The sequence below is a fragment of the Lithobates pipiens genome, unplaced genomic scaffold (assembly GCF_037356315.1).
Source record: "Lithobates pipiens isolate NorthernLeopardFrog02 unplaced genomic scaffold, aLitPip1_a1.2 Scaffold_18, whole genome shotgun sequence".
Taxonomy (NCBI): Eukaryota; Metazoa; Chordata; class Amphibia; order Anura; family Ranidae; genus Lithobates; species Lithobates pipiens.
Window position 1 is genome coordinate 459,224,048 of NW_027507758.1, and position 24,066 is coordinate 459,248,113.

General features: G+C 38.1%; 1 protein-coding gene across 1 annotated transcript; it reads left to right on the forward strand.

Moving 5' to 3' along the window:
• Positions 1-4,420: 4,420 nt before the first annotated feature.
• LOC143988576 (carboxypeptidase B-like) lies at positions 4,421-21,788 on the forward strand. The gene is made up of 11 exons (XM_077488251.1): positions 4,421-4,572; positions 4,663-4,738; positions 10,310-10,434; positions 11,624-11,720; positions 11,820-11,921; positions 12,919-13,020; positions 14,432-14,542; positions 14,626-14,716; positions 15,898-16,100; positions 19,448-19,532; positions 21,409-21,788. The coding sequence occupies exons 1-11, from the start codon at positions 4,508-4,510 to the stop codon at positions 21,591-21,593; spliced, it is 1,242 nt and encodes a 413-aa protein (XP_077344377.1). The 5' UTR covers positions 4,421-4,507; the 3' UTR covers positions 21,594-21,788.
• The last annotated feature ends 2,278 nt before the right edge of the window (positions 21,789-24,066 follow it).

Consider the following 24,066-nt stretch of genomic DNA (forward strand, 5'->3'; position numbering starts at 1 on the left):
CATTCTGAAAGTATAGCACCAGTGTCTTGTAGTTCAAGTCTCATTACTGCTCACTGCTGCATGTCAGGTGACAATGTTACAATTTATGCTGATCTGGGCAGCAAATGTCATTCTATGCCTTGTCCTAATTATTATTTGCTCATATGCTAAAGTTTACCATTACCATTACTATCACTATTCATTTTCTTTGCTTGTCTGGTTGTCAACTTTATTGGGTGACATTATATTACGTTTGCTTTTAATAACTGATTTGGTGTCTATCTCTGTAAAACTGCATTTCTGTAACTGTGAGTGATTGCTTGTGATTTTGAGTGTAGTGCTATCAACCTGGTGTGTTGCAGATGTTAAGATAAAAGCCAAGAACAAAAAGGAACCATCTTACTAGTTGTGCCTTCAGGGGAAGCACTACACAACAAGAGTATTCAGTTAATACCAGAATGTGACAGAGGGTAGTGCTGGAAAGAATAGTAGTTTCAGGTGGGCCTTATATAAGTGACTATCCAATGTGACACAGGAGGTCAAAATGGGGAAATTATATCAGCAAATCCCTAAAGAAAAACTTGGAATAAGGAAATGACAGGCAAGAGTTTAATGGAAGAAGATGGATAGCGCAGAAGCTCTACGCTGGTCAAGACCAGACTAACGAAAGGCCAGAATACAATTGATAGAGTAGTCCCAGTGCTTAAGCCTTCTTTCCTTTCACCATGCAAAGAAGGCATTCCATGTACAATGATAAGTCTTGTGGGAATGTCAGAAACCATGAACCAGACCGAGACAGAAGTACAATTAAATCACACTTGTTTATTAATAAAAAATAAAAAGGTAAATAAAGTAAGCGTAGTCAAAGCATGGCCAGAGTCCAGTAACCTGATTGAGTAGTCAGCCAGTCCAGAGTTCAATAACTAGATCGGGTAATCAGCCAGGCCAGAAGTCAGGCATCCAAGTGGAGCAACAGCAAGCAGGGTAATGAGCCAGAAGGGATGTCAGCAAGCCAGTCTTTAAACAGAACCGCAGGAGATGGTTTCTTGTGATGTGACCAAGGTGAAGGCAGAGATGAAGTGAACTGGACAGCTTTAAGTAGGCAAGTCAGGTGAGTAGGATCAGGAACAGCTGGGTAACTGTGGAGAGCGATGAGAGCTGGCAATTAGCCGACAGCTGAGCAGCCAGCCCAGAGAAGGAAGGGCTAAGCCAGCCCTGAAAGGGAGTTGAGTTTCTTTACTCTGAGCAAAGCAGGGTGGAATTGGGGGTCTTGAGCCAGTAAGTCTGGTCTGTTTGGAAGAGGCCAAGGTTCCTCCATCAGAAGTTTGAGTATGTCTGTGTACCATATTCTTTTGGGTCGATTAATGTGAAAAGAATCACTGGAACCCTTTCCTCCTCTATTTTATACAGCAGTTGAGGGAGGATCTTCATCAGAGAGAAGGCATTTTTTTTTTTTTTTTTTATTGAAAGGATACGACATTACAATAAACATCTCACAGTATTCAGCAAAAAAAAAACGCGCATATTTTAACATACGAGGTCTATAACACATCATTCTTAAGATCCAAGTACAAATTCTTACAAATTAAGAGATATCCATCCTTTCAAAATTTTTCAATATGTATAAACTGTTTACTATTTTTTCCAAATAAGGCACTTTTGAACCAAAAACACAAAGAAATTCTAGCAAATTATTGCATAAATTTAAACTATTTTCCTGGCTGCTATCCAAGGTGACCATTGCGAATAAAATCTGTAAGACTTCCCTTCCATTGAAGCAAGAATCTGCTCATATTTAAAGGTTTCATCGATTTTTTTTAGTGAGTTCACTAATGTTAGGAGAAGTAGGGGTTTTCCAGCTCCTAGCAATTAGGAGCCTAGCTGTAGATAAAATTTGAACTGTTATCATTCTCAGAGATGGGGGAAATTGATCAATATTTAGATTCAAAATTGCTAGTTCTGGTGTAGCTTGTTTAATAAAACCAGTGATTTTAGAGATTAATGAGAATACCCCCCTCCAGAAACTTCTTAAATGGGGGCATTCCCACAACATATGTAACAGCGTTCCAATCCACCCGCAACCTCGCCAACAATCATGTGAAGCACCCTTCGTGAACTTTGCCGTAATATAGGGGGTGTAATACCATCTAAGCAAAATTTTCTGTGTAGTCTCCCAGTGAGGGATGGACGGGACAAAGCGACAGTTGCTTCGCATCGCCATTTTCCACTGGTCCGCCGAAAAAGACAAAGCAAGATCCCTCTCCCACTTCTGAATGGGAGATATCCTGCTAAAACGACCCTGAGAGAAGGCATTTTAAATCACAAAGAAGGTGCAGTATTTGGTGGACGCCCTATTTGGTTTTGGACTGTGAATCTGTCTTCCTTTGGTCTCAAGCTGGCAGCCTTAAAGATAATAAATGAGGAAAGGGTAGGGATAGAAAATCTCTTTTGTTCCCCTCTCAAATGACAAGATGGACTCAGATGTCTTGGATCCAGACCATAACCCCATGTAAGAGCCATGTTTACTCTCATGGGAATGTACAGGTGTTCCATACATCCTCTCTGTAGGCAGTCCCATTCATGTCAATTGATATGCAGCAGCTGCATGAACACAGCCTCTGCTCCCAATTTGACATCCTTGTGAGTGCAGGTGTGTGCTAATCTCTGAAAGCAGACAATGCACACCATTTCGGGGACCTACATCCACACACATTTACACTGACATCCACGGGACTGTGAGACTTGTCAAATTACATTTTCAAGACCATCAATGCAAAACAGCAGAACAAAGACCAGTATGAACCACTTCAATTAGTGTGTCTACAGTGGAAAGCATTTGATGCAAAGCCATAGCTTGTATCTCATAATCTACAGAGAAGAAAAATTCTCCCCTGACTTTGCTGCAAAATCAACATCCTCAATACTTTCCTCCTTCCTTAAGGGTTAAGGAGCAAGGACTAGATAGGGTTTTGCAAATCTGGAGAAGGAGATGCCATAACCCAGGCACTGACCTAGTTCCTGTGGCTGTATTCCTAAAGAAGAGTGGAGCCATGTCATTTGGGAAGTTACCTCATCCTTCTGAGACAAAGTACAGTTAGGAGTTAAAAAACAAATTTAAAACAATTAGAGAGACAAATAATAAATTGTGATAACATATAATATAAAAAAAATCCATGTGAAAGGGTATTGATTCTTGAGAATCTTCAGATAAAGTTCATCAAGTGTTCTAGCACCAAGATTAATAAAGACTCCTTCTGTGAAACCACTAACTCAGATAATAGGGGCGCTTACCAAATCCTGTTGACCCTGTTTCTCTAGAGAAGTCAAAGTGTTTTAACCCTCCATGGGATAGAAATGCATTCCTAGCTCCCATAATTTTTCTCCAAGTCAACCAACGACTACCATAGAATTATGTAGGGATGAGGAATAGCAAGAAGGAGCTCCTCTGCTGACACTTCCAGCAATGTCTCCTCTACTTCCTCCCTCCTCGCTGGGATTTTATATATATTGGTTTTGGGACAGTGGAATGACTTACATTGCATTCCTATATGTCTTTTCTTTTCTTAACTGCTCTCTGTCAGGGCTGGGCCCAGCCATTCCTTCTCAGAGCTCTGTTCTAAGTTGTTGGTTAATTGCCAGTACTCTTCATTCCACAGTAACTCACCTGGTCTTCATTTCGTGCTCATCAGCTAGACCTCCTGGCTATTTAAACTGCCTGGATCAGATCTCCTGTGCCTTTCCCTGGTCAACATATATGGATACTCTCTGCTGTGCTTTCCTGTTCAAAGACTTTTGCCTGGCTGACTTCCCTTCTGGTTCCTGATCCTGTTTAATGCCTCTACTATGCTGATCTCTGGATTCCTGTTTCACTGGCTTGTTCCGACTACCCACTCTGGTTACGGAACCCTGGCTATGTTTTGACTACATTTGCTCTGTTTGTACCATTTTACCATTTAATTAAAAAGTGTGATTTTTACTGCACTGACTCAGTCTGATTCATGGTTCCTGACACTCTCTGACTCTCTCACTCTTGCCCAGAATTTCTATTTTTACTTCTTTTTATCTCTATCCCTGTCTGCTTTCTGTCTCTACAATGGGAACAGTTGTGCAGAGCTATTTAATGGGGCAGTCTCTCGAGGGAAAAAAAAGAATCTGACTGATGGTCTTATAAAATTCCTCACAGGAGAAAAGGGTAATTATTTACAGGTACAAAAATGTATGAATTATCATAGACAATGGTAAAACTAAGTGTATAAATGAAATATTTAGTCCTTTCTGGGTAACAGTTAAGAACAAGCAATGTCCATTGTATTGAACATGATATAATAATACACAGGTGTATGAAAAACAAGTCACTATGTCCCTACTCAAAACACTATTTGGGTAAATAGAGCAAGGCCAGAGCTGTAATTAATCATACATGAAAAAATGGGCGTACAGTTTCTTTTAGCAAATCACATGCTAGAAAAACAACCTGACCAACATATAAAAGTGGCAGTTGCAACCCATCATTCCTGCAGTCGTCATCATGTGGACCATACTCATTCTTGCGATTATTGCTGCAGTGTCTGCTGAACCCCGAAGCTTTTATGGGTAAGAAGGAAATACATGATATAGTAATAATGTGAGTAAATTAAAATATTCTTATTTTTTTTTTACGTATTTATTTATTTATGCTTTTAGGGAGAAAGTATTCCGGGCGTTTCCACAAACTTATGAACAAGTGCAGCTTATTAAATCTCTGGCAGAACACGCAAAGGTATGTTGTCAATTTTGAGATTTACCTCTGCTCTATTTGCCTCTTTCTCAGCTTAACCAACATTTAATCATGAATCAAAACTTTCTTAAATGGAAAACGGGCAATATTTAGTACAAAATATTTAGCAAAGGAACATTTTTGGCATTCTTCTGGTGATACAGAGAATGAAGGATTCTTGGGTAAAAATGGTCAGTGAAGCCTACTGGTGGTCATGCCAGTATAATGCCTCAGAGCTTAGAAGAACATTTTGTTCCCATTTAAACACTTGTGGTAGTTACATGATATATATCTATAGATAAAAAAAAAAAAAATATATATATATATATATATATATATATATATATATATATGTGTATATATATATATATATAGATAGATAGATAGATAGATAGATAGATAGATAGATAGATAGATAGATAGAGATATATATTTATAGATATCGATATCTCTATATCTCTCTCTCTCTCTCTCTATATATATATATATATATATATATATATATATATATATATATACAGTGGTGTGAAAAAGTGTTTGCCCCCTTCCTCATTTCCTGTTCCTTTGCATGTTTGTCACACTTAAGTGTTTCGGAACATCAAACCAATTTAAACAATAGTCAAGGACAACACAAGTAAACACAAAATGCAATTTGTAAATGAAGGTGTTTATTATTAAAGGTGAAAAAAAATCCAAACCATCATGGCCCTGTGTGAAAAAGTGATTGCCCCCTAAACCTAATAACTGGTTGGGCCACCCTTAGCAGCAACAACTGCAACCAAGCGTTTGCGATAACGTGCAATGAGGCTTTTACAGTGTCCTGGAGGAATTTTGGCCCACTCATCTTTGCAGAATTGTCCTAATTCAGTTACATTAGAGGGTTTTCGAGCATGAACGGCCTTTTTAAGGTCATACCACAACATCTCAATAGGATTCAGGTCAGGACTTTGGCTAGGCCACTCCAAAGTCTTCATTTTGTTTTTCTTCAGCCATTCAGTGGTGGACTTGCTGGTGTGTTTAGGATCATTGTCCTGCTGCAGAACCCAAGTTCGTTTCAGCTTGAGTACACGAACAGATGGTCGGACATTCTCCTTCAGGATCTCTTGGTAGACAGCAGAATTCATAGTTCCTTTTATCACGGCAAGTCTTCCAGGTCCTGAAGCAGCAAAACAGCCCCAGACCATCACACTACCACCACCATATTTTACTGTTGGTATAATGTTCTTTTTATGAAATGCAGTGTTCCTTCTACGCCAGATATACTTGGACACACACCTTCCAAAGAGTTCCACTTTTGTCTCATCGGTCCACAGAATGTTGTCCCAAAAGTCTTGGGGATCATCAAGATGTGTTGTGGAGAAATTGAGACGAGCTTTGATGTTCTTTTTGCTCAGCAGTGGTTTTCTCCTTGGAACTCTGCCATGCAGGCCATTTTTGCCCAGTCTTTTCCTGATGGTGGAGGCATGAACGCTGACCTTAACTGAGGCAAGTGAGGCCTGCAGTTCCTTGGACGTTGTTGTGGGGTCTTTTGTGACCTCTTGGATGAGTCGTCGCTGCGCTCTTGGGGTAATTTTGGGCGGCCGGCCACTCCTGGGAAGGTTCACCACTGTTCCATGTCTTTGCCATTTGTGGATAATGGCTCTCACTGGGGTTCGCTGGATTCCCAAAGCTTTGGAAATGGCTTTATAACCCTTTCCATACTGATAGATCTCAATTACTTTCTTTCTCAATTGTTCCTGAATTTCTTTGGGTCTCGGCATGATGTGTAGCTTTTAAGGATCTTCTGGTGGACCTTACTGTGTCAAGCAGCTCCTATTTAAGTGATGCCTTAATTGTGAACAGGTGTGGCAATAATCAGGCCTGGGTGTGGCTAGAGAAATTGAACTCAGGTGTGGACAACCACAGTTATAGTATGTTTTAACAAGGGGGGCAATCACTTTTTCACACAGGGCCATGATGGTTTGGATTTTTTTTCACCTTTAATAATAAACACCTTCATTTACAAATTGCATTTTGTGTTTACTTGTGTTGTCCTTGACTATTGTTTAAATTGGTTTGATGTTCCGAAACACTTAAGTGTGACAAACATGCAAAGGAACAGGAAATGAGGAAGGGGGCAAACACTTTTTCACACCACTGTATTCATTCGGCATTTTTTACAAGCGAAGGAGGTGCTCCTTTTTTTTCCAAGTTGCTCCTGCTTAGTAGTTGTACTTTTCTGCTAGTCAGTGTTGAGAACAATGGATCCTCAACAAAACATTATAGTCTACATGTTACTGACTATCAATTTAAAGTGATTGATCACCAATCACCTTGTAAAACAACCCATTCAGTTTAAAATAGAAATTAAAGGCAAAAAAATTCGAACAGATATTAAAAAACAAATAGAAATAGCTTTTCTCAATTTTTTGGAAATTATCACATTCCCTCTGTTCTAAGCTGCATAGGAGCTGGGGGGAGGAGCAGCTCACTGAGCTTCCCAGAGAATGGCTGTGCAGTTTGGGCATATCAGAGCATGTCTGATCATTGAAGGAGAGTACACTGAGTTCCCAGAATAGCTAGAGAACTGACCATGGTGTGCTCTCCTGCTTGGTGGGGTCAGTTTTTAATAGGAATGCAGGGGGACTGGCAGGAAAACCAGGGATTTCACACAAAGGAAGCAATACAAAGAAATTAGGATACTTTCTCATACAAGTACATGGTACAGCAGGCACATGTCTGGAATATGAAGCGTTGAGGTAATAAACTAAGGATATCCAGCCATCACAGCAATGGGCCAGTTATAAGGTATGTGAGACACTCCGGAGCAACAACAAACAAACTGTGATTTTTTTTAATATTTGTTTTTCCCATTGGTATACTTTATCCCAGTAACTTATTGGACAATTACAACATGCCTGATGATACAAAAAGCAGATGAGTTTATAAAATGGCTTTAATTTTCCATTGAACTAAACTCTATAGAGAGTAGTAGGCAGTCTTAATGGCCCTTTGTTCATCCCAGAATAAAGTGTTTTCTTGGCTCCAGAACAGATTGGTATATTACAGAAAGCATCATATAATATTTGTTTCACATCTATCTTTGTTAGTGAAGGAAATGGGAGTCATGGGAATATCAACAATGTCTTGCATTTTCTTTTGTATTTTGTATTTCTAAGAAGCCAACATGTTTTGTATAGCATAGTAAGCATGAATCAAAACTGCAGACTATTCCATAAAGTTTTTTTTTTTATAACTATACCCGTGGCTAGCCTCTAACAGCTAGCCTTCCACCTTGTAAATATTTTATTGGGGTTTGTAGTGTGTAGTTGTGCTTTTCATTGCACCCACTAAGAACCAAGAGTCTTGTTTAAAATAAGAAAAGCTACATGTCCTCTAACACAGTGGTCATCAACCCTGTCCTCAGGGCCTACTAACAGGCCAGGTTTGCAAGATAACTGAAATACATCACAGGTGATATAATTTGCTGCTCAGTGTTGCAGTATTCTAGTCTGCATCTCCCCAAGGTAATATATCAAACCTGGCCTGTTAGTTGGCCCTGAGGACAGGGTTGATGACCACTGCTCTAACATATACCCTTTTGCAATGATTTGCAGGGCCACTCATTTTGAATGGCGCCCCAGTGCACTGTACGTTAGGAATCAACAGAATACCATGCATTCTGCTGCAGTGCTGTGGAAGAAAAGGTTATGTGTGTTTTTGGGTCCATTGCAGTGCATTAGCAGTCCATTCAAGGTGAATAAATTGCCTTAGTGCAAAGCTAGTTAACATGTAGCAAAATTAGCATTAAAAAACAGAATGCATAAGTATAAATGGGTTCTTAGTGTGTCAGTGACACCAATCTCACAAACCATGTCAGGCTGACTTTATTGCTATTTGCATCCCTGGTGTTGGAAACACACAAGGAAAGTGGTCACCTGGATAAGAAGTGAGTGTAAATCTCCCCAACTAGAACAGGATAACAATAAAGAATTACAGGAGTTTTAACCCTTTACCTCTCTATTCAGAATTCACAAACAAAACTTTGGCCAAATTTACACTTTATTTGTTCAGTACTAACTAATTCTTATGAATGTGTTCTTAAAAAACCCTCCACCAAAAAAAATTATTAAACGTAGCAGCACACCTTATGTCATCATTGTTTCATGTCCACTATTCTGTGCAATATTTGCAGACGAATGAGCTTCTGAAAGTCTGGTGTTTGGAGTTTGCACCTCTAGGGTGGCTCCTTTGCCTTTCAGGGTCTGTCTGGAGCCACTCTGACATGCGCACTCCCATCCAGGACTGAATCTTCACACACCGCTCAAGGGTTGCAGTGGTCTGGTTCTGTGTTCATTCATTGCATGTGCAGTACAAGTTGCTAGCACTCTGGTACTGTGTTTGGCCATTGCATGCGCAGCATGGACAGCGCACAAATAATTATTTGACATGTAGCCCTGAAGTTTTAGATCTCTGATGTGCTCGGGAAACACTCCGCAAACCTAAAGTTTTGCAATCCCTGAAGAGAGGGACACAGGAAAGAGAAAATCATAACAGCTAAAACCAATCTTTTGGACACAATAAAGCCCCATACACAATATCAGTTTTTCCTTCAGATTTACCAAAACCATATAATAGGAGGTCAAACCTTAGGAGTTTCAATGTGTATGCAATCAGGCAGGCCCTTGCACTACATGGTTTTGGTAAACCTGAAGGAAAAACTCAGCAGAAAATCTGATAGTGTGTATGGGGCTTTAGAGATAACAACAATATTTTAGCTGCTAGTTGGTTGAGAATAAAGCAAACAAGTAAAGTTACATTGAGCGTTTAACACCACTTTAAGTAAAAACTTTGAGATGTTCATAAAATATTACAAGTGTTTTTTTTTTGTAAATTTGGCTAAGGATTCATTTTCAGGCATAGAATGTTTTTTTTTTCTGACAGACTTTTGAATACTGAATTGTAGAAATAGGTCTTGTTGTTCTAACCTTCCCTCATGCGTATGCCTATAAAATGCTCTTTTTATCTGAATGAAGTCATTTTAAATGCCTATGTTCGTGCATTACGGAAAAAAAAAACTTAAATCCTCTGACAATACAGTAGAAATGCACTGCGCTTGTAATTTATAACGTAATTGTTTCACAGGCTTAATGTGCCTTTAACACTTTCCTATATAGAATTTGTTCCAGAGGTAAGCAAATAATTATTGAGAAAGGGCTGCCCAGGGGCAGGCAACAAGTAGCTAGCTATGTATGGATTCTTAGATTTATTTATGCTGTTTAAAAGATTGCTTTTTAAGGAATATAAGTGCGGTGTAAAGCAAGGATTGCCCACAGTGGACATTCACTGAAGTATAAACTAGCTCTTACTGGTAGAATCTATAAAAAGTCTGTTTATATAATGCATGCATGAGGGTTTTAGCAGCATGTCCATACATTTAACCATAGAGGGTGAGGGTTCAGATCAATAAACAAGCCTCATCTTTCTGATCCCAAAATCACTTTGTTCCCTGTTTCATTATTTTAATAATCATTGTATTTTTTTTATAACACTTTGGAATATATCATGGATTATAATTTAAATTTTACATAACAGCTTGACTTTTGGTCTCCCGACTCTGTGGATCTCGTAGAACCAGGCAGACGTGTTGACTTCCGTGCTGAGAGTCATGTGTCCTATGATGTTCAGGCCCTGCTTGAGCAGAGTGGAATTTCCTTTGAGTAAGTTGAACTTTAGAGTTAAATAGCAGCCTATGGAGAAAATATTATGCTGAATGGAAGTTACATATGGAAAGTTGTCAATGGCCTCTTTTTCTTTGAGCTATCATTTTGAATGGTAAGGTTTTAAGTTAGCTTTTTCAGTTAAAAATAATTTTTTCTCCTTCAATATTCCATCACAACACACTAAAAGTCTTTTTGGGCAAATAATTTGTGCAACATAAATTTGGGGTGTGCTGACAGATTTTTGCAATGGTACCATTTACTCTAAGATTTGTAATAGCAAATATACAAATATGCTGAATGACATTGAAGACAAATGGTTGACAGTCGTGCAGTAACTATAAATGTCATTCACAACATCTGAAGTGTCTGCTGGGACCTTTTTTTTTCTTTAATATTTAGTAATGTATTTATTAGAGTGGGTTTAGGCTAGAGGGGGGATTTTGCTGCTATTTGGTGCTCTGTTGGAGAGATTTTCCTCTCTCTTTTTTGTCCTGTTGACAATGATATCATCAGAAAGAAATTATAGAAAAATCTGCATTAGGAACACAAACACTAATAAATAAACTGACAGGGGTTCTATCCTTCCCTCTACTCTCAGTAAAAAATGATTTTGTATTACTTCATTGTGCTAGTGTTATAGATTTTATTTAACATTCTGTCTTTTGAAATCACTGTCACTGTGATATTTAGTATAATTATGCATAGTATCTACCAAAAAAAAAAATCAATATTACCTTTATTTGAGTAAGTAGGCTTTCTTCTAAGATGGCCTTAGGAGCTTATTCAACATCCATGGCATCAGATAGACATGTAATATAATGTAATGTAATGTATGTAATGTATTACATGTAATGTAATCTATCATGTTGCCCCAATGCAGAATCATTTTTGTTTCCTACTGCCATCTGTTAATTTGCTCTTCAGTATGATCAGAAGCCCAGGAGTGAGTTAAGTTGATTTAGCTACTTGCCATTGAGCTGGACCATAAACAGCCAGTGATTCCATCTCTGACTTATGGCAGCCACTGCAGTGCTAAAGAAAATACTGATCTAGAACAGTGCTATGTCTAAAATAATAAAATTACCCATACTGTATGGAGAAAAAATGTCCCATCTAACTATCTGATTTCTATAGCTATGTTTTTTTTCTAAAATGTATAACATATGATAAAATGCTTTTTCTTCAGAATTATGATCGATGACCTGCAGGTTGCACTGGACAAGCAGCGTGATAGCAACATTCGTGCAGTACACAGTTATGAAAAGTACAACGATCTTGATACTGTACGTATGTCTACTGTAGCTCTCCAAACAATATATACAGTATAATTATATTATAATATAAATATATTCATTTTTACTAAAACTATTTGCATCCCACAGATCAATGCCTGGTCCGCTAACATTGCAGCTCAGAATCCAGGTTTAGTGTCACGCTCTCAGATTGGAACCTCATACCAGGGACGTCCTCTGTATTTGCTTAAGGTAATTTCACTACTAGGATTATTACCATTTCACCTTTATACATGTTCATATTCAGATATAATGTAGTTTCACAAGGAATGATAATTTCTCTAGTTTGACCGGAGAGTTTAGTACTAGATTACATATTGGGTTTTTCTGACTGTCTTTAAGCCTCAGTAGGAACACGTCTTGTCTGTGTTGTTTATTCTCAACAGCGTGTGTTTTCTCCATAAATTGCTGTAGAGCAGCTTTTCTTAACTTTTTTACATCACGAAACCCTTGAAATAACTTTCTTGTCTCAGAGAACCCTGGATAATAATTGCTCATAATTTCTCAATAATTGCTTAATAAAGCTCATGGTACATAGATGGAAAGCATGCTCCTTACATTTGAGGTCATTGGGAGGAATCACCTCTTATCAATAGCTAAAAAGATAATTGGTGCCAGTGGTTATTTATCTGAGGGGCAGAAATTGCTCATTGCTTATAAAACCCCTAACAAACTCTGGATGAACAGCAGAGTTCCATGGAACTCTTGTTGAGAATGGCTGTTGTGGAGGGTACACTAGAGGCCTGAACTTCCAAATACACAGCTTGGTAATAGCAACCTGTCTAGCTCTGCAGAGAAACTGATCACATATCATGCCTGTGTAATAAGAGGATTTTGATGTGTTTTTTTTCTTACCTTCCGCCACTCCACACAAATGAAAAAAATCTTTTTAACAAGACTTCCAAAAAGAAGTTTAATTTCACAATGATTTGTAGTGAGTTGAGAGGGCCAATATAGAAACTCACTCAGTTTGGCATAGAGGCCCAAGCCTTGCCTGCTAACAATGAGTATTTTTACCATCTTTCTTTAAGATTTGCCCATGAGTGGCCAACAAAGATTTCAACTGTTTTGTGGTCTGTTCATTTTACATGTTTTTATATCAAGAACAAACTTGTCTACAATAGAATCCCCCTGCTCTATGTTGCTTATTTGGTTACAAATTATATTATGTTTTTTTTTTATATTCAAGGTTGGAAAAAGTGGAGCAAACAAGAAGGCTATCTTCATTGACTGTGGATTCCATGCTAGAGAATGGGTCTCCCCTGCTTTCTGTCAGTGGTTTGTGAAGGAAGTGAGTACATATTCCATTGCACAATATCAAGTTAGGAAATACTGAGCATAACATGATAATTCAAAGTGCTGGTAATTTTTGGGGGCATATTTATAATGCAGTGACATTTTGAAAACATCCACTGGTGGTGAATCATGTTAAATTCATTCACAGGGAAGATATACCTGCAGTGAATGTTTGGTGAATGTCACTTTTACCGACTTATAAATATGCCCTATGGGTCTTTAATGTATAAATTGTTGATTACGGTTATATATAGACTTTTGCATTAATTTCCATTTTTAGTATACTGACAGAACATTAATAAACAGCATTTCTAGAGTGCCTTTAAGGCTGGATTCACAGCAATATGAATTGGATGCGGGATTCCATGCATTCCAGTTCGCATGACAGGAGATTGTGACCGGCTCTCTATGGAGCAGGTTCACATATACCCACTGCAGCTGTGAATCGGCTTGCACAGGAATGCTGTGCATCTTTGGCTCACTTTCAGGGCAGAATTCAGGCAAAAATTTGGCCCTGATTCATCCCTGAAATGGAGAACAGGGATGCACTGGACCTCTGCTGCGAGCTGGATCCAATTTAGTTGTGAACCCAGCCTGAACGTCATTTGTTGCCACGTTCAAGAGACCCTATTTCAGACAACAAAAATCCTTCCATTTGTATGTGCAATCAGTGTTTTGTATGCACGTTATTTACCTGTTAAAGCCTCCCTTGTGTAGACATACAATAGCCCTGAGACAGCTAAGGAGCACCCATCTTAGATGTCAACAGCCTCAGCAGACTCAGTGACATTCTATAGTAATCTCCTACTTTCCCCTCCCCACAGCTACATACATTTTGGGAGGTGGGACATTGGCCAAGTTGGTGACAGGGTCTCTTTAGGTACACCGATGAAAGCATCCCTCCTTGTTCATTGTTTTTACTGTGTTTTCCGCCTGCTTGCAACATCCCCTGTGAACTCCAGAACATTTTTCCTCCTCACTCCCTGTTGTTTGAATCAAGAAGTGCATTGCTCTATGCACTCTACAAATTTCATCGTCAATAGCCCATAGTCCCTAATCCACTTCCAGTGTGAAAAAGGGAGGGTGGTTATGCTCTTAGCTACAGCGGGACCATAAAAAATTAACATAGCCCTTCTTTAACAGAAAGTTGGATCACATCAGCAAAAAAAAATAATAATTGAGATGTGGAGGAGGCGGAGAGCCATAGACGGTACTTTTTTGAGATAAGAACCAGAGTTTAGTGTCACTCTAAGCAATGCCATAGGCTAAAGTCTTCTGTGTTTAGAAAGTTTGTTCACAATTTGTACACTTCCAAAATATTCAACACTGTCATATGATTGCATAATGAACCTCAATAGGCATAGGAGATTGTATGGGAGAAAGTTAACTTTTTTTTCATATTTCAGGCAGTTAACAACTATGGCAGTGATGCTCAGTTTACCAACCTCTTGAACAACCTGGACTTTTATGTTCTCCCTGTTATGAATGTTGATGGTTATGTGTATTCTTGGACTACAGTAAGTAGCCTGTGACAGCCAATAACAAAGGAACCTATTATTTTATATTGCTAAAATTTCTAATTCTAGTATGTTTGCTGTAGAACCGCATGTGGAGAAAGACTCGCTCTGTTAACCCAAATACTTCCTGCATTGGAACCGATCCAAACAGAAATTTCAATGCTGGATGGTGCAGTAAGTGGCCTCATGTTTTTCCCCAAATTTTTTTTTAAAGTGGTAATAATAAATAGTGGACATTTTCAATTAATCTTGACCTCACCCTTGTGCTCTAATTCCCCCCATAAAACAGTCATAATAATATATGTGAAAAAACAGTGCTGCCCCTTTAAGTCTAAATAACACTGCATGATCGACAAAATATAAAAAAGGAGCTTCAGATCCTCAATAACGCCATGGTCCATATATTCGAATGTTGTAAATATATACTTCCACTTGCTTCTTTGACTCAAAAATGTGCTCCACAGATATGCACTCACCACAAATATATGACCTTTTGTTACAGAAGGTCATACAATGCTTTCTGAATAATTAGCTGTTCCCTCTAATGGCTTGGTTCCAGGTTGCCTTCCGCTTTAATGGTCCTTCACCAACTTGCCACCATTCCTCTTTCTCAAGAAACAATCACTCCCAAAAAAAGAAAAATAATAAAGGTTTTAAATTCATAAATAAATGGAATTAAATAAATACAAGCCAATCATTGAAAGCATCCCTCCCAGTGGTAAATGGTTTGCTCAACACTGTAACTGCTATATTTGCAGGAGAGCTTGTCCTGTTGAAAAACAACAGACTTACTGGCTGAAAATAAAGGAAAGGAAGCCTAAACTAATGCAGCCGTCACATCTAAGAATCTGTAGGCTGCAATGTAATAAATGTTTGCTTTTGGGTTTAATACCACTTTTAAAATATTAAAATAAAGTTTTTAAAATGAATGTAAGTTGTATAGAATGGCTTTAGAAAAGAAAGAATGTTCCAGTGTCTTTCCCATTATTGGTGTTGTAGATCCTCCACAGCTGATAATGTGCAGATTGTCTAACATGCAGATATGCAAGTTGTCTAATGACATCTTGCTGAAATTACACTATTGCAGCTTCCACCTAATTCCATCAAAAAGAGCTTTAATTTAGTAAATGCAAGTACAGCACAGGTTTATGTACTATTAATTAAAGAAGTGAGATGCTATATTCAGTGAATTAATAAGTCTGGATGAGATAACATCCACACATGGGCTTCAAGTAGGGCATTGTCTACCTTGTGTGTAGAACCTACGTTCATTGTTTTTCATATGAATACACTGCTGCATTTGAAATACTCATTAATATATTTACCGTAATCTGGTTTAATGTTTTCCTTTTAAGCTGTTGGAGCTTCATCAAGAGCTTGTGATGACACATATTGCGGTGCTTCTGCTGAATCTGAAAGAGAATCTAAAGCCGTGGCTAACTTTATACGTGCCAACATTGGCTCCATCAAGGGTTACCTGACCATCCACTCCTATTCCCAAATGCTGCTGTTCCCTTACTCCTACAGCTATGCTGTTGCTAAAGATCACACTGAACTGGTAAGTTTGATAACAATTATTGTTTTGCAGGGAGTAGTGTTAATTTACTAAAAGACGATAAGCTGTTTCCTAAGCAACGTAAATGTTGAATTAGCTTTGAGATTAAAGTGAAGCTGTGCTGAGTTCAATCATCTAATCACGTGCAAGCAAAAATCCTGTTTTTATTTATTTACATTTTTTTAAGAATCATTATTTTTATTAATATTATTATTTTTTGCACATGATTAGGCATTCTTTGCAAAGGGAGCTTCACTTCATTCCTTAAGCTAAGTGAAAATTCACTTTGCAAACTGAACATACTCTACTTCTTAAGTACATCACCCCTAATGCATTACCAATGCAATGTGTTAAATTATATTTGAAAGTGTGTAAAAGGCAAGTCCACCAATTACTGATCACTCATGATTTTAAGAAGTTAGCTTTTAAAAATTGTGTGAGTTCCTAGAGGAAATATTAATCATTAAAACCATAAAACAATCGTCTAGTATCTTATACCATTCTACCTGACTTGTAAACCAGCAATGGTGTTGTTTGCCTCCTGATGGAAAATCTTTAGAAACACACTGGGATTGATATGATAAAAGCAAATAGACTGTTCACCTTGCAAGGGAAGTTACCATTTGAAAGGAAGTTTTCACCAGACCCTAGTTTATTAGTTAAAACGCCAGGGATTGGTGGTCCTGGAAATAGCAATCACCATCAGGGGAATCAGGAAGAAATGTATTTTACCCCTGCTGGAGCAAATTGAATTATTAAATATATATATAGGGTTTTTGTATTCCTCTGTATCAACTGTGAGAAAAAAGAACACTGGTGTCAGCAACCTCAGGAGTAGAAGCACAACTCTGAAAGACAAAAAAGAACAGGAACAAGGTGCGCCAGACTCAGTGTAGTATTTAGGAATTCCTTTATTAAGACAAAAAGAGCCGAATGGCTACTCACAAAGGGATGGTGATATCAGGCATATAGATAATATAGGGTCTGGAGTCACTGTGCAGTCTGTGATGTAAGGAGCTGTGTGCACAGTCACTCGAAATCCTATATTATCTATATGCCTGATATCACCATCCCTTTGTGAGTAGCCATTTGGCTGTTTTTGTCTTAATAAAGGAATTCCTAAATACTACACTGAGTCTGGTGCATCTTGTTCCTGTTCTTTTTTGTCTTTCAGAGTTGTGTTTCTACTCCCGAGGTTACTGCCACCAGTGTACACCTATATTAACTAAATTCCACTCCCCCCCCCCCCCCCCCCCCTTCCTACATACATTGCTTTTATCTATTGGACTTTTTAACATTATTAGAGACATTGCTTGGTTGTTTCTTGCGCCATCTCCTCTCTTTTCTGTTGTTTCAACTGTGGGAATAGGATTTTATATATGGACATTTTTTATTTATGTATTCTGTTTATTGTCTTTGTTGGTTGGTGGAACTAGATCAGGGATCCTCAAACTATGGCCTTCCAGCTGTTGCGAAACTACACATCCCTTGAGGCATTATAAAACTCTGACATTCACAGATAGGAATTGTAGTTCCTGAACAACTGGAGGGCCATAGTTTGAAGACCCACGAACTAGATGGACTTATGTAACTATGTGAATGAGGTAAAGCTCTGCTGGCTATCATCGTCCAATCACGTCCAATCATGTGCAAGCAAAAATAAAGTTTTTTGTTTTGTTTTGTTTGTTTTGTTTTTTCTACTTGCACTTGATCGGGTATTGTTCACAAAGTGAAATTTCACCACATTTACTGTGCTCTGGGGGTAATTACCTTGCAAAATGCAACTCCACTTGCAAAGTTAAAATCCTGTTTTCATTTGTTGAATTAGTCCAATAGAAACTACATTAGATGTCACCAATGTTTGTCAGTTCTAGGTGTCCTATCTTTTAACTTTTTTCTAAAAGTTTGGTTTACACAAAAAAATTAAATTAACAAGGGCATACCTGCATAGACATTTGTACAATGATAATGTCATAGCGATACCAGTCAATGTGCAAAATAAATATATGAGCATAGAATTACTGAAAAGTAGCCAAATCATAAAAAGATACCTTATATGTAAAGCAAATGTTTGAACAGATATGACATTATCAAAGTTTCACAGGCCTTTCTCTATCTTTTGTACACAGGCTGCAGTACTTCCATTATTTATCTCCATGATTACAAATGCATATATAAAAATATCAGTGTAAGCTGTGTCCTGAATTTAACCCAGTTACTAGTAAACTGAACCTAGCATAAGGGAAATGCGGGGCGCTGCTATTGATGACCTTGTTTTAATAATTCTAATGTATGCTAAACCATCAGGTTCCTTATCATTGCTTTCCCAGTGTAACCTGTGCTTTTTCACTAACTGAGTCCATACACCTAAAACTGAACTTCTAGCTGGCATCAGACACACAGACATATTGGAGGTTATTTATGAAAGGCAAATCCACTTTGCACTACAAGCGCAAAGTGCACTTAAAATTGCACTGAACGTGAATTTGGAAGTGCAGTCGCTGTAGATCTGAGGGGGATATGCAAGGAAAATAAAAAACAACATTTTAGCTTGCACATGATTGGATAATGAAATCAGCAGAGCTACCCCTATGATTTACAGCGACTGAACTTCCAAGTGCACTTTCAGTGCAATTTCAAGTGCACTTTGCACTTGTAGTTTGTACTTGTAGTGCAAAGTGGATTCGCCTTTTTAGTAAATAACCCCCATTGTGTAGACATTGGGTTGTATTGCCTCTCCATGACTCAGGTTCTGATGGAACTGCCAATAAAATAGTTTTCACTACTCTTCTAGTGGCTTGGTTCTGTATGAACTGATGCATATTGGGTGAGTAGTCTTTCGTTCTCTCCTCCACCAACCCACAAAGGCGAGAAAGATGTGGTACATTTCAATTGGCCGAGAGACAGAAAATATAAATCCAGCCCCAGGAGTATTACATAGTGAATGCTGACAAAGCCAAATGCTGGATGCACATGAAAATGATGGCTTGTATGGTTGGGCACTAAGCTTTAACAATACATGAATTTCTTCGAGCAATGGTACAAACATAGCAAACCACACCTTTCCTTTGTAGGAACGTATAGGATTCTTTATTTTACTGCCTATCCTTGGTATATAGTAAAAACAGCACAAGAGTATTAAAGGTGATGATAGAAACTTAATTTTATTTATACAAAAGTTACAAACATCATTTTAGCAATCGGCCGTTCTTCGAGCAATGGTACAAACATAGCAAACCACACCTTTTAAATCACACTTAGCACCCAGGACATTTCATATACCAGTCATAAAAGTTCACTGAGATGTTTATTTTTCTCTTTAATACAATTGTGTCTCCATGTTCTTTTAGAATAATGTTGCCAAGGGTGCCGTTTCTGCTTTGACTGCCCTCTATGGAACTAAATACACTTATGGTCCTGGTGGAACTACAATCTGTAAGTTATTATTACTATTCTACATGATTTATACAGCGCTATCAGTTTGCATAGTGATTGACAAAATAAAGGGAGACAGTAGAGTTACAATATAATTTAAGACAAGAGGGCTATGAGGGCCCTAGTCACAAGAGATTATAATCTAAAAAAGAAGGGCAAGTGAAACAAAAGGTAATAACTGTGTGGGACTGGGATGTTTAAGAATTAGAATCCCAATTGTTAGGTAGAGGCAACACAGGCTTCCCTGAAATATGAGTTTTCAAGAATCCCCTAAAGGCAGATAAAGTAGGCATTAGCCATCCATGCATAGGTAATGCCTCGTACACACTGTGAGCTTTTTTTTCCGTTCAGCTAAGGAGCTTGCTGTACTAACTATGCAATGTTGGTACAGTGATCTCCCGCTGAGCTATTGTACTTTGACAGGGTCACAATAGCACAGCAGTGGGGATTGCTGTACTAGCATAAGATTCTTAGAATGGAGGCTCTGGCCTGACCCGAGCTGTCAGTTTTTTGTTGAACAAAAAAAACTTGTAGTGTGTATGAGGCTTTGGTATCTTATAGCAACCAGCCATTAGTAGACATTGAAAATGAACAGAAGTGATTTGAATGTTTTTTTTTGTAAATACACCTCAAATATTGAAGAGAGAGATGATATGTATTGGCAGTCTTTAGATTCTCTCATTTTTTAAAATGAAAGAATGCCTTTTTGGAAGGTGGCTGTTTGTTCTGGGGCAACACGGAAAGTACTTAAAAAAAAAAACATTACAGTTGTGAAAGGAAAAATCCATCCATAACTGACATTTTGCCTTTTTTCTAGATGCTGCTGAACTATACCATTTAAAGGAGAAGTATACAGCCAAAGCTCGTTTAGCTGTATGCCTCCTGTGAATCACAGGAGTGCAGTTCATTCTGCACTCGGTGACCCGTTTTCAGCAGACATCGGGCTTCAGCCTGCTGTTGGCTGACATCACAGAGCCAGTCAAGGCTTGGGTATGATCGCGACCATATATTTGGGATCCACCCACATGCCTGGACTGGCACCCAGCTCAGCCTCTCAGCAAGCCAGTGAAAGCCTGAGCCTTTTGCTGCATCTCTGTGCTTGAGTTCAGCCCAATATACCCTTTCTTCATGATTATTTACTTTATACTATGGAGAATATAATGCCTCTAAATAGTTACGTTACTAAATAGGGCCTGTAAAGGCTCTGAATTGTGCCATTATTGTGATTTGGACAGAAGTCAGTGTGACGAAGATAAAGGATGGTGAGGACTCTACAGATTAGGTTGCAAGTAGTATTGCTTTAAAATGTTTCTTCTGGAGTTTCAACTATAACTAAAATATGACTGTAAGAGTCCATTCACACAGGGGCAACACAACTTCTAGCAAGACTTTGGAAGGCAACTTGGACATGACTTGAGTATGAATCACAGCGCGACTTGAGGCAACTGACAAGGCAACTTGAAGTTGCCTCCAGGACAGGGGACTTTGCCAGTGGCCAATCACAGAATAATCAGCTCTGTGGAAGGGAGGGGTTTGCCTAGAAAACTATTTTTACTTCCTGGAAAGTTGCTTCAGTTAAGACAGGGGATCTGACTTGGAGGCAACTTCCATTGAAATCAATGGGTACAAGTTGCCTAGAAGTCGGATTGAAGTAGTACAGGAACCTTTTATGAAGTCGGAGAGACTTCAGTAGTGTACATTAAGATGGCTCTCATTCACTTACATTGATTTTATTATGTTGCATGATTTGAGGCAACTTGGGACGACTTCAAGTCGGATCCAAAGTTGCCCCTGTGTGAATGGACTCTTAGGTGAACCAACTCATTAGACTATATCTATGATAAACATTTATAAAAACCAATCACTTTTGTTGCAGACCTTGCTGCTGGAGGCTCCGATGACTGGGCTTATGATGCTGGTGTGAAATACTCCTTCACATTTGAGCTGCGTGACACTGGACGATATGGATTTGCTCTCCCTGAAAGTCAAATCAAACCTACTAGCGAGGAAACTACGCTTGCCGTCAAATACATTGCCAACCACATCCTGAATAACGCATAAAATAAAAAAAACTTACCAGTGGGGCCAAATGCCACACATCCAATGAGAATTGTAAAGTTTTCATTTTTATTTAATTTGATTCCAGTCATTTTTGACTAGGCGAAGTTGTAATTACCAGTTGAATAATCTGGATGTAAAATCTATTGATGAGGAAAAAAGTGATAATAAAGGACAATAAAGAATGTTTAATGAAAATATGGATATATTTCATCATTTATTTTATATTGTTGATCAACCACACATACAGTACTCTATACAGGCATACCCCACTTTTAAGTACAGAATGGGGTTTATTTACTAAAGCTGTAAAGTGCAAAATCAAACTCACTTCTGCATAGAAACCAATGAGCTTTTGACCTCGGCTTGTTCAATTAAGCTTTGGTAATAAAACCTGGAAGCTCATTGATTTTGGTTTCTATGCAGAAGTGAGCCTGATTTTGTACTTTCCAGCTTTAGTAATGGCTGTATATGGCATAGTTCTTCTAGCTAAGCATCAGATATTGTTGGAATTTTCCAAATTCCGCCTATTTTGAAATGAAAACTATGAATGACTAAAACTGACAAAATGGCATTCACTTTTTTTAAAGCAGCCCATCAAGGAAAAGTAAAAATATAAAGTAAAATAAAGTAAAAATTCAGTAAATATTATTTTCTGGCCACTAAAAATGTTTTTTTGAATTATGCTGTGGATAGGAGATATAGCCTATAGCTTTAAATAGAGATGGCTTGGGTTTCGTGAATAGTTTTGCAAACTTTGCTGCAAATACTATTGAAGACTATGGGAGAGGTGGGTGAATCTTGTTATTCAGTTCTGGTCATTTGTAGGGCACAGGCTATTGCTAAACAAAGGGCATGGGGATTCAGCACTGCCATGGTACACCTACAGTACAAATACCAAAATTTACAATTTAAGGTTGGGTTATCTATTCCGTGACAATATCGACTTTCAGCTTACTGGGGCAAATATTATGCAAATATTATGCACTGCATTATAATTTCATACAACTGGATATGAAGCTGCAAACTTTTCAGTCAAACAGTTTGTGAACTTCACAAATTCCAGAGATTTGCTGAGAACCCATAGTAGCAGCAAACCTGATCCCTAGTTATAATCCATAAAACCAAAAGTTTTTTATTTGTTATGCTATAAAACATGTACATTCTTCAAAAAGCCCTCCCACAGATGATTTTGATTCCTCAATATATTTACATATCTAGGTCCCTATTATCCCCACTACCCCTGTTTTTAGGAAATGGTTGTGTAGTGTTGCCCCCCGAGAAACTGCAGGGCTGTTTTGTGATTTATTTGCACACCCTAGGGGAGACACTTTGTTCACTCAATACTTACTGACACACCTTGAGGTATTTTAAAGAATGTATTAGTCCAAGCATAATCTAAAAGAAGAGGATTAGGAAGTGCACATATGCAAACAATCAATAGAAAAATAACATTACTCCGAGATATATGGTTAAACACTTAAATTTTCTGAATAACAGAAAGTAGCCTCCCTGGCGGTATTCCCGAGTCTGGCTCGGGGTGAGATTTCATTACCATAAGCGGTATTCCCAAGCCAGACTCGGGATCCCATCGCAGGATCCATGTAGGGGTTACTTACATTGTCCCCTGGATCCAGCGATGGCTCCCCGCTGTGATCAGCAAGCCGCCATGTTTTGGTCGATCTGTGACAGCGCCGAGCTCCGTTCCCTGCGAGCGTTTTGACGCACGGGGCGGAGTTTGGCGCCAAATTCAAAAAGTAAAAAAGACAGTATAGATACAGTACTGTATCAAATAATTACACATCCCCTTTACACATCCCCTTTTTCCCTAGTGGTTTGTCCAGTGTCCTGCATGCAGTTTTATATTATAAATACTGTTCTTTATGCCAGGAAACTGGAGATTGTCCATAACCAAAATATGTCAGTTTACATCAAAAGTGGTTATAGACCAGCTAGAAAACAGCAATAATAAATTAGAGTCACCTGCAGAACTGAGCGATAGTGATTTGTGGGGAAATTCGTCATCAAACACTAAAAGTAATGACAGCGACAATTCTGCAACTCAGCATATTTCAGTGTTTTTGATTTGATTACATTATTGAATAATTTTTATTATTATTATATTATTATTTGTTATAATTATTTATAATTAATTTATTATAATGTATATATATATATATATATATATATATATATATATATATATATATATATATATATATATATATATGACTCTTGTTTGGATGGATTTAAGTGAATTATTTCTAAGAATTACAGGCCTACAATATAAAATGCCAAATTTCCATGCAAAATAATGGTAACGCTTTTAGTACCTAAAATCTGAAGTAATCATACCACCATAGAGGTTAACAGAACTCAACCGCATTTACCTGGCAACAGTATATAAGGACAGTCCTAATTTGTTATAACAGTCCTAGTTTCATCTCACTGGCCAGTGAAGAATGCACAACAGATT